This window comes from Leuciscus leuciscus (assembly GCF_965113295.1).
Source record: "Leuciscus leuciscus genome assembly, chromosome: 6".
In the NCBI taxonomy this organism is placed as follows: Eukaryota; Metazoa; Chordata; class Actinopteri; order Cypriniformes; family Leuciscidae; genus Leuciscus; species Leuciscus leuciscus.
This window is the reverse complement of record NC_138730.1, coordinates 33144554-33158388: the sequence shown is the minus strand read 5'-3', so window position 1 is coordinate 33158388 and position 13835 is coordinate 33144554. Positions and strand designations below refer to the sequence as shown.

The 13835-nt window shown below is 37.0% G+C and overlaps 2 protein-coding genes across 3 annotated transcripts; one reads left to right on the top strand and one right to left on the bottom strand.

Moving 5' to 3' along the window:
• The first annotated feature begins 561 nt into the window (after nt 1–561).
• Nucleotides 562–7542, top strand: ccnl1b (cyclin L1b). Its single transcript, XM_082172054.1, has 11 exons — nt 562–885; nt 1185–1259; nt 1344–1453; nt 1843–1960; nt 2071–2135; nt 3160–3259; nt 3333–3437; nt 3555–3696; nt 5786–5885; nt 6554–6649; nt 6769–7542. The coding sequence occupies exons 1-11, from the start codon at nt 646–648 to the stop codon at nt 7109–7111; spliced, it is 1494 nt and encodes a 497-aa protein (XP_082028180.1). The 5' UTR covers nt 562–645; the 3' UTR covers nt 7112–7542.
• Nucleotides 7543–8082: 540 nt separating this feature from the next.
• On the bottom strand, nt 8083–13729 carry klhl6 (kelch-like family member 6). 2 transcript variants are annotated; one of them, XM_082172043.1, is made up of 7 exons: nt 13075–13729; nt 12733–12898; nt 11295–11759; nt 10623–10860; nt 10295–10497; nt 9417–9630; nt 8083–9297 (listed from the first exon to the last, which is right to left on the bottom strand). In XM_082172043.1, the coding sequence occupies exons 1-7, from the start codon at nt 13344–13346 to the stop codon at nt 8996–8998; spliced, it is 1860 nt and encodes a 619-aa protein (XP_082028169.1). In that variant the 5' UTR covers nt 13347–13729; the 3' UTR covers nt 8083–8995. The 2 variants fall into 2 exon arrangements, with proteins under 2 accessions (XP_082028169.1, XP_082028170.1); XM_082172044.1 differs by having other exon boundaries at nt 11310–11759.
• Between the last annotated feature and the right edge of the window lie 106 nt (nt 13730–13835).

Genomic DNA, 13835 nt, shown 5'->3' with positions numbered 1-13835 from the left:
ATGTGTTCAGCTATTAGAATATATAGCTTACAAAATGTTTATCATCTATCTATCTATCTATCTATCTATCTATCTATCTATCTATCTATCTATCTATCTATCTATCTATCTATCTGTTCGTATTTTGAGCACTTCTTGCGTTGTTGTTGTTTTTGCCTCTTTATGATGACTCGCTGAATTTTTGTCCTAATTTGTAAGTCGCTTTGGATAAAGGCGTCTGCTAAATGACTAAATGTAAATCTATCTATCTATCTATCTATCTATCTATCTATCTATCTATCTATCTATCTATCTATCTATCTATCTATCTATCTATCTATCTATCTATCTATCTATCTATCTATCTATCTATCACGAGGACAAATTATAGACTTAAAATTAAAATATTTTCATTATAATCATATAATTTGCATTATGAGAACGTTTAGTGCATTTGGAGGAACATCTCACCCACGTCTCTGATCTCACACCCACACAGTGAACCAATACGATATCGCGGTATTCTACGGGATTTTTCAATTCCAACGGAACCATCGAACCATTGACGTCACTTCCGTTGTTGAATTGCGTCAGTTACGAAACGTTGCCATTTCCGCCTGGCCGACGAAAGGTTTACGTTTTACCATACCGATTTACTCCATCAAAATGTCTCTGGGCGTGTTATCTCCTCACTTGAACACTCCACCAAATAACCAAGGCATACTTATCGGCGATAAAGTGTATTCGGAGGTGTTTCTGGCCATCGATAGCTCGATAATACCCGATGAAAGATTCTCGTCGACTCCGTCCATGCTCGATGGCCTCGACCATGAGACTGAAACAGATCTGCGGATTCTGGGCTGCGAACTCATCCAGTCTGCCGGGATTCTTCTTCGTCTGCCACAGGTTACTGTCTAACTATGTTTATATGTATGAATTCATTTCTTTAGTTCGAATTTTAACTACCCAAATGTGTAAAACGGTGCGCTTAGCACAGCTAGCTAACTTAGCCGTAACCGGCACATTGAACCCGGCGGCCTTTTGTTTGGCAGCGAGATGATTTAGATAATGCCAGCCTGAACCTTGCAATGTATTTGGGGTTGTAGTTTAAAACAGATTATTTGTTGTTATACAACAAGTGTTGCTTTACTGTAAGTAAAGTGGATTGAACGTCTTTTTAATGTATTATTTGATATTTTGATTAGGTGGCGATGGCGACAGGACAAGTCCTTTTTCAACGATTCTTTTACTCGAAGTCCTACATCAAACACAGCTTTGAGGTAAGTCAGAAATACGAAACAAAATGTGTAAGCTGACTCGACTCAAGTCATGAAAATAATTAGTGTGGTTTCACTTTAAAACAGATTGTTGCCATGTCCTGTGTGAACTTGGCGTCAAAGATTGAGGAATCGCCGAGACGAGTGAGGGATGTGATCAATGTTTTCCATCACTTGAAACAAGGAAAGGGCAAAAAGTAAGTCGATCCTGTGTTTATATCATTAGTTAAGCTGTTAAGTATTTAGATACTTTTTTTTTTTTTTAGATGTGTAACTGTTTTATTTACCATTAAATCCAAAAAGGTTTATTAGATAAAAGCTGTAATTTCATATCCTTTAAATACTTGTGTGTTGTATTAATAATTTGATTGGACATTAAATTACAATCTGTTTGTTTGAAGCCATTTTGAAGATATTTAATTTTTGCTGCTTGAAATAGAGAAATTTTGTGTCATAAGCATGTATAATCTTCGAAGAGAGTACGAAATAAAGCAGAGAATGTGGATGCCATAGAAATGTATTTTTTTAAATAACATATGTCCAACATTAATCTACATGAGCCCATTTACTTTTTGTGTTCTACCAGGAGCAGCCCTCTTGTCCTTGATCAAAATTACATTAACACCAAGAACCAAGTGATCAAAGCAGAGCGTCGTATTCTTAAAGAGTTAGGCTTCTGTGTTCACGTCAAACATCCACACAAGGTGAGTTTGTTTTCTAAAATTTCGGTTTTGTTGTTATCAATTCTCTTATATGAAAATCCTGATAGTGTCCATAATTCAAATAATGAAATGAAAATTTTCAACTATTGCAGATCATTGTCATGTATCTACAAGTGCTTGAATGCGAGAAGAATCAGATGCTGGTTCAAACAGCATGGTAAGTGTGCTTTTGTCCTTGAAGCTCGTGAAAATGCACTTCAAATTATGACTTGAAAATTTTTCCCCTTATAGAGGAGACATTGGATCAGGTTTATGGTTGGACTCGTGCTGTGTTTCCACTAGTAGCTGTCATTATTTGCTGTTAAGAGCTTGAACTTGTGAAAGAGTTTGCTACTTAAGCATCAACAGGACTTAGTGGAAACACTGCATTATAAAGTATGAATTGCATTGTAGCTTGGTATACCTAAAGGTAAGATAGGCTCACATTATTCTGGCATCCCCCCCTTTGTTTTTGTAATAAAAATGCAGGATTAATCTGTAGGTCATGCATTATTGACTTGTTGCACATCATTGAGGTTCTGGCTTTTGGAGAGCTCTGTTTAACTTTGTCCTTTCTCTACTCTTTGATTAAAGGGTAGCCCATGGTGGTAAGTGTCACAGAAAACACCCGAACTCCTCAGGCACAAGACCCAGGAACCCCTCCCACCTTATTGGCTGGCCTTTTCGAGGCTGCCAGCCAATCCAGTGAGAGCTCTCAGCGGAGGTTGGCTTTGCTGGGGGGTCCAGGATTTGCTTTTTTCTTTTTCTAAAAAGTGCTAGTAGTTAGTTGTGCACTTTTTGATCTATAAATACAAATGATTTTTTTTTTTTAGCAGTGAAAACAGTATGTTACTTTTTTTTTCCTCAAATGAATCATGTTCATGTGAATTTTGTCACAGTAAGTTGTCCCCTGATATCCTCCGTGAAGTGATCCTTGCCTCTCCTCAACACCTTTTTTGATATGGGGTTTGAAAAGTTTCGATTTCGCCAAACATGCACGTTTGTTTCAGCATGTTGCTTTAGTTTTGTGATTTGAGATGTTTTATTCCTCAAATTTAAGATTACACTATTGCCTCCATGGCTACATTTAAAAAAGTGAGGGAAAGGACATAAAGTTAAGAGTCTCCAGAAAAAGCCATATGAGAGAGAGAGAGAGAGAGAGCATGGCAGGTCTTGCATAGGTGTTTCTTCATGTTTTGCAGGAACTATATGAATGATGCCCTCAGAACCAATGCGTTTGTGCGGTTTGAACCTGAGACCATTGCGTGTGCCTGTATTTACCTCGCTGCTCGAGTGTTACAGGTATGCCCTTGACTTTATTTGTCTTCATTGTTTCTATTTCTTAATTTCATTAAATGTTTTCGTATTTCCGCAGATTCCCCTTCCTTCCAAACCACACTGGTATCTTCTTTTCGGTGCTACTAAGGAGAACATCAAAGAAATATGTATTAGCACGATGAAGCTTTATTCTAGGGAAAAGGTAACTTAAGTTGAATAAACTTACAGATTTTTATTATATTGACTTTCTTTATTTGTACTTTATAAACTACTCGGATTTTTCTTAGATGCTGTTCTTAATACTCTATCCATCTTTCAGCCCATCAGTGAACAGCTTGAAAAACAGGTGGAAAAGAGGAAGGTGGCCCTGGAGGAGGCAAGACTAAAAGCCAAAGGACAGAATCCCAGTCTCACACCAGCTCTCGCTGCCATTGGTGGATTTTCCCCAGCATCAAAACCCTGTAAGTCTGTTTCTGTTTGCGTTTTCTTATGCCGGGTACAAACAGCACATTTTTCAAAGTCGTCGGATCGCTGTTGTTCTCACACTATACAACTGTCTGCGGTACCATTTAGGTGCTGTTGTGTGCACATTACACAACAGATAGGCGACAGGGGGTCATACATTACACAGCATTTCAATTGGAAGAATCGCTGACAACTCTGTCTGGTCTACATAATGCATTTCACAATCAAACATGCAAGAAGTGATACAGGAAATAACGTAAGATCATGCGTGAGGCTTGATTTCTTGTTAAAATAATGCACGCAAGAAGCTTGTGATTCATGTTGTCTGCATTGATTCATGGATTGGTAAGTGTTAAGTACTTCAGTATCACAGAAAAAAATCTATTTAAAAATAATAATTAAACATTATTAAAGACAAGTGAACAGTCAGTAATAAAATTAGAACAAATTAAAAGCTTACATAAATACAATATAACAAAGTTACAAATAAAGTAAGGTCTAACAGTAGTACTCGGGACAGAAATGTAATCACTAAATGTAAAATATAGATTAATCTTTGTTAAAGTTGTTTTGTTAACATTAATGACTAGGGCTGTGCGAGTAATCGATTTCGATTTTAATTTTTGGCTTCCAACGATTATGAAAACAAGATAATCAAGGTATTGCCTAAATGTCAGAATTAGTACAATAATTACATCATGAAAAATCCTAATATTGAACATGTTATTGCATTATCATGAGTCATGTGTTTCCCTTACGAATATTAAAAGTATAGTGACCAAGTTTTTTGGCGGAATGATTACCATTTGTATAACCAGAATTTTACTACAAACTTTAAAAATGCGAACCTGTGATTATGCTGATGGTTCAGTCTATAGGTATGCACGTTGAATATATGTGCGCAGGCGTGTAGTCCTTCCCTACAAGCCAACCCTCAACAAACTACTTGTCTGGCCTTAAAATTTATAATACAGAATTTTTATCGCTTCCGCGTAGTCACGCGAACCGAAATCATCCCGACAGCGCTTTATCTGTAGAGAGGTAAAGGGAGGGATCTCTTCACAGGGGAGAGACTAGTTGACACTTCAGGACTGCATAGATGATGTCCATTATTACAGTATTTTGAATGATGATGATAATAATGGGGTGCTACTGCTAACAGTTGCTAGCAGTTTAATGCTTAACCAAGTAAACAAAGACAAAACTAGCCTATTACAATTACAGATGAAACTGACCTGCACTTGAAGTCCTGAACAGGTCAGTAGTTTTGCCTCTCTGCTCCACCTAGGTGCTTCCATTCTCAAGTCTCTCGCATTGATTACTTTGATCGAAACGGTTTGGCGGAGGCGAATCGCATTGCCAGTCAAGACTAACCGATTCATGATTTATTAGCGATTTATTATTGAATGACGAATTCGGAAATAATCACATTAGTACATTCGGCAGGCAATAATAATAATAAATATAGGGCAGCGGGCTAAATCGGCTGCCATGTCAACAGGAATTCTCCTGGTTCTCCCGATGGCCAGTGCGCCCCTGTGAGTAGATACCACATTAGAATTCGAACTTACTTCGTGATGGTTTAAAAGTACATTCTATATAGCATTAATGTGTGTTGTATGAATGTAATCTAAATCCGGACATACTACTTCTGCCATGTTGTCATTATCATGGGACCTACCAGCATCAGTTGCATCGCTTCACTGCCATCCTGTCCCGTGGCCTCATGGGATAGTAAAGAGTCTCATCGGGGGATGGAATTTGTCTCAAGCAGGTCATCCGGGGACTTTTCACCTACTGTTTTCAAAAACTATGAATCTGGACATACTCTGTTGGCATACTGGTTTTCGCATGCTATATAGTAGGGTAGTATTCGATTTTGGATGCAGGGATGGGAATCTGTGCTTCTCACTGACCACATATTTGATAATACACAATACGTGATCATCACTCGCGTGAACAACTATTTGCCTCTGATTTTTACAAAACTGTCAGTGAGTAAAAATCAGGACTTAATCATTACTGATTAAGCTTTCTGCAAGTACTTGTCAATTCACAGGCATCTAAAAGTGTTTTCTTTTCCAGCTTCTCCAAGAGAAGTGAAGATGGAAGAAAAATCGCCAAACTCTAAACTAGTACAGGGGTCTGAGAACAGACAATTGTTTGCCAAAAGCCCATTGAATGGGTAAGTATTTTAATATACACCACCTATATCAAGTACAGCTTAAATTATATATTTTTATTTTTAGCACTATATATTTGGCCTGGGTGATATGTCTGTACGAATTATACTACCATATCTGTGACGGTTAAAAAAAAAATCAAGGATTCCTGGTCTTTAACTGAAGTGTTATGTAATTTAATGTGAAGCTGTTTTTATACTGATGCCAAATTTAATCTTTAATAAATAATTTTACCTTCTGGAAGTCGATCATAAAAAAAGTATAAATTGAGGTCCCTTTTTTGGTTGTTTATTGCTGTGATTTTTGTGGCTGTCTTTTCAACAAAAGCAAATATTTTGCTTTTTTTTTAAGCAAAAAAGTTTTTATTCTTTTCTTAAAAGAAATTTTATGTGCTTTGTCAAATTTTTGTATATTTGTTTTTAAATATTTCTATTTAGCGTTCTATTTGAGTTTTAGTAATTTTTGTTTTTAAACTTATTTTACTTCAGATAGTTGCCCTGTCAACATTTCTAATTTTCATTTAAGTTTGTTTTTCATCTATTTTATTCAATCCTATTTAACAAACAATTTCTAATAGTTTTAGGTAGCAAAAACAACAGTGATCTGCCCCTGTTTTGCTGTACTATACTATATTGTTTACCATTTTGTTTTGTTTTATTTCTTTATATAGCAGCATGAAAAAGGAGAGAAAAGTGTTTCAGAATGGCAAGAACCATAGCCGGTCTCGCTCAAGATCACGGTCTCAGTCTCGTTCTCCACACCGACAGTAAGTTGCAACATGCAGGTTCACTTCATGAAGTGATATTTTACACCTGTACACCAGGATGATTTTTCTTTAAAATCCGACTTTCATTTTCTGCTGCTGACATGTTTTCTTATCCTTAGTCGGAGGAGCCACTCAGGAACGTACAGCTCTCACAGCAGCCACAGCCCATCGCCACGGCAACACAAAGGTCGCAGAGTTTCGCCAGTTACGCAACTCAGGACGGAGCGAGACAGAAAGAGCGAGTCTAGTCGGCGTGGCAACAAAAGGAGGAGATCACGGAGCAGAACTCGCAGCACTTCTCGCGAAAGAGGCCGTGACCGCGAGTACGTGAAACACAAGCATGATCGCGCCACCAGTCACCACTGGGACCATCGTGAACGTGAGCGCGACCGCTCGCGTGATCACGGAAGAAGCAAACACCAGAGCAGGTCACATTCTGGACACAGCAGACACAGTAAATGAGACTCCCGGCACTGCTGAATGAAACTGAATGGAACTGTGATGGCACTGGACAACAGGACTAAACATTAGATTGGAAAAATGCTTGCTTCAACACAGTTTTCCAAGCGTTAACCTTAAGAAGTGGATGTTTTCTCGATGTTATTGTTCTTGCATCTCTGACTGACTCGTAGAGTTGATTTAAGCAAGGTAGTGGTGCCTTTTTATGTATTGTGTTTTACCGTAAACTTGAAAGTGAACAACAGACTGCTAAATATCTGCCTAAATCAGGGATCACATTTGCACAGGAAGGAGCAGTCCTGAGTCCTGTGTATGTTAAATATTTTTCAAATGCACAACTGTGTTTGTGCACTGTACATATAAAGCTTATTTTTATGATGTCATGAAGACTTTGTATTCATCTCTTCACAAAATAAAAATGTTATAAAAATGTTTTTACTTTGTTGTTTGTATTGAATTGCTTCAAAATAATTCAATGGAATGCATTTAACACTTATTGGATATTTTTTTACAAAAGTATTGGTAAAACAAAACCTGTTAACCAGTGTAACATCTCTTATCTAGACCATGTAGCAGAATCAATGGTAACTACATTAAAGTTCAAATCATTAATCCATTAGGTATGATAATGTGAACTATGTGAGCCATTTATAATTTAAGTGTGAGACATTTTATAATTTTGGTTAATTTATTAATGTACTGTTGTTAAATTGTATTAATTTGTAATAGCATTAACTCTCATCAAAGTTGTGATGTAACGCAAGTAGTCAGATTCCTTCCAAATTGTCATACATGAAAATGTATGACATTTCACGAGTGAAATGGATTATAAAAAGAAAAAAATGTTGTGTGGACACTTAGTTCTATCAATCGGTTGGTAATTGAATGGAGGTAGATCTGAATGTGAGCTTGCAGTCGATTGTAAGTGGCAAGGTTTAAGCAGACTAAATGAAGTCACTAAGAAGAAATCTGTTGTTTTACCAGAAGACTTGTATTTTATTAAAAAACAATTAGGTCAATAATTAAAAAAAATCAGCATGCATACATGTATCGTTAACAAGATCAATAAAATATATATAGAAATGTACATATTTTCATTGTTTAAAAATGTTAGTATGTTGAAATTAACATTACCCTAGATTAGTAAATTGCATAATATGTGACCCTGGACCACAAAACCAGTCACAAGTAGCACGGGTATATTTTGTAGCAATAGCCAACAATACATTGTATGGGTCAAAATTATCAATTTTTCTTTTATTCCAAAAATCATTAGGATATTAAGTAAAGATCATGTTCCATTAAGATATTTTGTAAATTTCCTACCGTAAATATATAAAACATTTATTTTTGTGAGTGAATGCAGCAAAAGCGCAAAAATAAATGGACAACTTTAATGGCGATTTTCTCAATGTTTCGTTTTTTTTCTTCAGATTCCAGATTTTCAAATAGTTGTATCTCAGCCAAATATTGTCCTATCCTAACAAACCATATATAAATGGAACGCAATGTTGTTAATTCAGCTTTCAGATGTTTAAATCTCAATTTCAAAAAATTGACCCATGTGACTGTTTTTGTGGGGTCACATATTGTGTTCATTATACATAATGGGACAATGTTAATGAATAGAATGTTATTAACTGCAACCGAATAAATATCTATGTATAAAATGTCTATGTATAAAATCTGTACTGTAAATCTCTAACTTTTAAAAGTGCAAGTGTTTCTTTGCATTGACAAAATGTGTAAAAACTGCTGTCAAATGTCAAAAGAGGACACTTTCAGTATCAATGTAGAGGCCACTGAGTTACATGGTTCCTGAAAATGTTTGTTGATATGAGAGTTAATCATTTTGTATGATTGTAGTCTCTGAAGCGGTTGCGTCTGTCATCCCGTGGCTGTTCCAGGCGTTATCCTGCGTATATGTGTGTAGGACTTCCTGAGAGTCACACTAGCATGGTGAGATACTCCACGTGGAAGCACGCACTCCTCAGTCAACTTGTTTTCCTCCGGGTTCCAGCAAAGAACGGTAGCAATCACTTCATTCTTGTCGTCTCGGCCACCAGTGATGAAGAGCTTGTTATTGCAGGCAGCAATGCCACAGCTGGCCCTCTCACAGCCCAGCTGGATTATCAGCGTCCAGGAGTCTTCAAGAGGACTGTAGGAGTACAAGGCCTTCATCGCTCCACCTTTATTTTAGAACAAGTAACAGTTCAATCATCAGAGCATTGCAGTAATCTCAGCTGAGTAGTTTTTTGGTATTTTTCAAGCTCTAACATCAAGACCAAAAAATGTAAAAGGTACAAACCAACAACAAATATGGCGTCCTTAAAGGTAACTGCATTTGTGCATTTGGCCTCAGTTGGCATTGGGCATTTTAAGCTCCATTTATTTGATAGGGAATCAAAGCTTTGCATGTTGTTTGTGGCTAGTTTGCCATTGGGGCCTCCACCTATCACAAAGATGCATTTGTCATAGCTGGCAGCAGAGAAGGAGCTTACACTCAGCATGAGAGGCGCTGCCTGGAAAGAGAATTAAAAACTCATAAATAAAAACTCAACTGATGTGATTTGTAATGAAAATGTCTGTATATATCGAATAACCATCATACATCCACTGAAAGGTTATGATTCAGACAACGATTCAATATTGAATGGCTAAGACTTTTAAATGGACTTTTATAGTGGATGTTTGTTTACATGACCTGTCCTGAGATAAATATTATTAATGCATATACACTGCCCCAAACTTTTGAATGTTAGTGCATCCCAGTTTCCACAAAAATATTAAGCAGCAAAAACTGTTTTCAACACTGATACAAATAAGAAATGTTTCTTGAGCACCAAATCATATTAGAATGATTTCTGATATATCATGTAGTGTTCTAATATGGAGTTCTAATATGATTTGGTGCTCAAGAAACATTTCTTATTTTTAGTGTTGAAGACTGATATTATAGTCATCAATTTAATGCATCCTTGCTTTAAAAATTTAAAATGATCATTCCACACTATATGATCATCTATCATATTTCTATATTGTGGTAATGACTAAAAAACATTTTAGAAATTAAAAATGAAAAGGTATGTTTTTTCCTCATGTTTTTACTACTGGGACTGCAAAAGGCCTGTAGCTACAGAATTGCCCATACCAAATATTTACCGAATATTTGTCTTCAGAACTCACCTCTGTCCAGCAGTTATGAAATGGATCATAGGCTTCAACACTGTTCAATCTCTGAGTTCCATCAAAGCCACCCAAAACATACACCTTTCCTCCAACAACAGCCATTTTGTGTCTCCAGCGTCCTGTGCCGAGGTACTCTATCTGGATCCATTTGTTTAGTGATGCATTATACTTCCACACATCATGCAATGTTTCCTTGCCACCTGTTTTAAGTTTAAAATAATTCATGTGTTTTTACAAATATCTTGCACATCAGCGTCCATGCAAATAAGCAAACTACATCACCTACATACTAAACTTTATCACCTTCTCATGTACTGATTCTCACCTGATATGTAGACTTCGTTTCTGAAAGTGACACACGCAAACTCCACCCACTTCTTATTTTCATTCTCAGATTCCATCTCCGTGTTTGGAAGTTTTGCGACCTCTAAGCGGCTTCTGCGTAGTGGGTCAAGACAGGTCACTTCAGACACAAACTTCTCTTCCTTTGTGCATCCTCCAATGATCATAAACACCTCCGACTGGAACTCCCGCACTCTTGGTTTGGTGCGCTCTGAGATCACCTATAAACCAAGAGGATTTAACACAGTCTCAGTTGATGCAAAATATTAGAGGGTGTGAAATGTTGTATTTTGGTGACTGATAGGCCTGAAATGTAGCTTTTCATGTCTTAAAAAGAAAAAGAAAAAGATTTTCCGATTGATTCTTTCTTACGTAAGCAAAGTGGACATTATGACGTAAATATGCCCAAATTGATTGAAGTCAGAAACGAATCGAGAACTTGGGAATCAAATCAAATTGGGAAATCTTTAGCGATACCCTGCCGTCATACTCCTAAGGACGAAAACCACTTATGAAATACACTTCCTCCAAAAAAGCCTTGCCATGTCTTTATGACGCACTGTTATAATTCCTAAGCTTGTATTTCACTTCCTATTTTAATGAACTGTCTCGTGATCACTTCAGCATGACAATAATCATTGAGAAGAAAGGTCACCTTGGTCAAACTAACCTCTTTCCCCGAGAGGTGATAAACCCGGGCCTCCTGCAGCAGTGGGAACACCTCTGCACACTGGCGGATCAGCGGGTCTCCCTCCACCTTTTCTACAAAGTACCATGGGTCCAGCAATGGCAGTCGCACATGTGTGAGGACACGGGGCAGCAGAGCCCGTCTTTCCTCCTCACAGGCCCTGACCCAACGTATAACCACGTCAAACACCTGCTCCTCCTCTGTTACCCCCAGGTCATCATGCTGAAGCAGACTGACCAACACATCTGCAGGAAGCTCCAGGATCTCATCATGCTCCACTACTTGAGAGAAGTTTTGGATAATGTAGGCATGGACTTGGGCTTTCAAAGACTCCAGCGAGTGGATGTCAGCTAGATGCAGGATGCCCACACAGTTTTCCGGGTATAGGGCCTCTGCTAAGTAACTGGCACAGGCGTCCACTATACGTGGAAACTGCAAGCATAGATCAAATTTTAGGTCACTATAGAGCATAACATAATTTTTTATGAATTTACACATTTATGGACATTACCATTACAGAAGTTTGGGGTCAGTAAAATTTTTCTTTAAAGAAAATAATATTTTTATTCAGCAGATTAAATTGATCAAAAGCAACAGTAAATAAAATTCATCAAATAATGCTGGAAAAGAAAAGAAAAGAAAAAAATCAGGGTTTCCAAAAACCTTTTTACAACATTGATAATAATAAATATTTCTTGAACACCAAATCAACATATTATTAGAATTATTTCTGAAGGATATGACACTGAAGACTGGAGTTTTGCAATATTACTGTTTTTACTGTATTTTGATCATAGCTTTAATGCTAAATAAGAGACTTTGTAAACCAACTTGCAGACCTCAAACTTTTGAAAGGATAGTAAACACTATCATCTTCTGTAAAGCACTTTGTAAACATTGTTTTAAAAGGTGCTATATAAATAAAACGTACATTTTTACATTAAATGTATGCTTAATTGTTTTAATAATCTAAAATAGCCTGATAACAAATTTGGACTTTGCAACAATTTCATTATATTATAGGTTTGTGCAAATGGTTTATGATATAAAAGCTACATCAATTATTTTTAGCAAACATAGGACTCCACCCAGCTACCTCTTGTTGTGACTACTAAAGCTGTTATGGAAAAAATATCCACTCAGTAAACAATGTTCATTTGCACTTTTTCACTTCCCTGTTACGCTTGGTACATTTGAGGTGGTTTCTTCAAAAACAAAACCTTACAAAACACCACAATTGTTGCACTGGGGAAGGAAAAAAGTTGATTGAATGTCATGTGTACCCAGCACAAACATAATGAAACATACAACTATTATATTTTACAGAAACAGTGTTACAGATAGGTTATTACACCATACTAGAAGTCCTGTTAGCGTTCATATGGGAACATATGTTAGTACAAACCTGAAACAGGCTGGCTGCCTCAAGCATTTTCTGAACATTGTCCTTGGTAATGGTGACTTTGCTGGTGTAAGTGTATTCTAACAGGATACTCATTGTGTCAGCATCAAGGCCTTTAAGATTTACATTTTCTTCATGTTTTTCTCTCAAGTCATTACAAAACATTGCTCTGTAAAATATAAACACAAATAGCATAAAAATGTAACTTACTGAGACTTAAAAATCTGTATCTGCACTAGAAACAAAATTCTCTATTTCTTTCTTTCTTTCATTTAAAACAAACAAACAAGCAAACTCATTTCTCTGCACATCACATCAAATGACCTAAACGTGCTACTGGCTGACCTGAAATAATGACTGGCTGCAGCAAGGACCACGCGATGGCACTGGAAGCTCTGGCCCTGTACGTGGAGACTGACGTCTGTTAAACTGTCCTCCAGCCGAAGACTGTGCAGTCCATCCTGCAGATGTCCAGCAAACACAGAGTCTTCAAACATAACATGATCATCCTCCTTGTTCTCTTGCATCAAGCTCTCCAGCATGCTCAGACCCCCTGCTGAAGCTTCTTTCTTGGCAGATGAAGGGCATTCGGAGTTGTTCTCTAAAGTGTCAGCCATGATCTGGAGTCCCAGATGCAAAAGTTACAGATTTCACCTCTAAATAAAGTTTAACAACATGTGATTACAAGACATCGGCGAATAACTACAGCCGAAAGCTGAATTGTTCTTTCCTGATACGCGAGCTTCCTGTTTTTATAACGGCCTACAAAGAGGAAGTGCTGAAACCTCTCAAATTCAGCTCTGCAACTACACAAGTTACTTGGATTATGGCTGGGATTCTGTTGTCTAAAAGTTCTGCATTTTAAGGGGAAAGAGGAAATTAATGGTAAATATATAGTTTTAACATGCTTAGGCTATAAAACAGATCTCACTGCTTCATTAAAAGCAAGGAAACAAATCTCCAAATTATACCTTCTTTAAGAAAAACTCACAAAAGATGATTAAACATTAGTCAGACCGAACAGGATTCATGGTAATACTAACATGAATTTCATTTAGATTTCATCAATAAGTGTATCAGTACCACAACTTTTTCTTTTAAGAGTC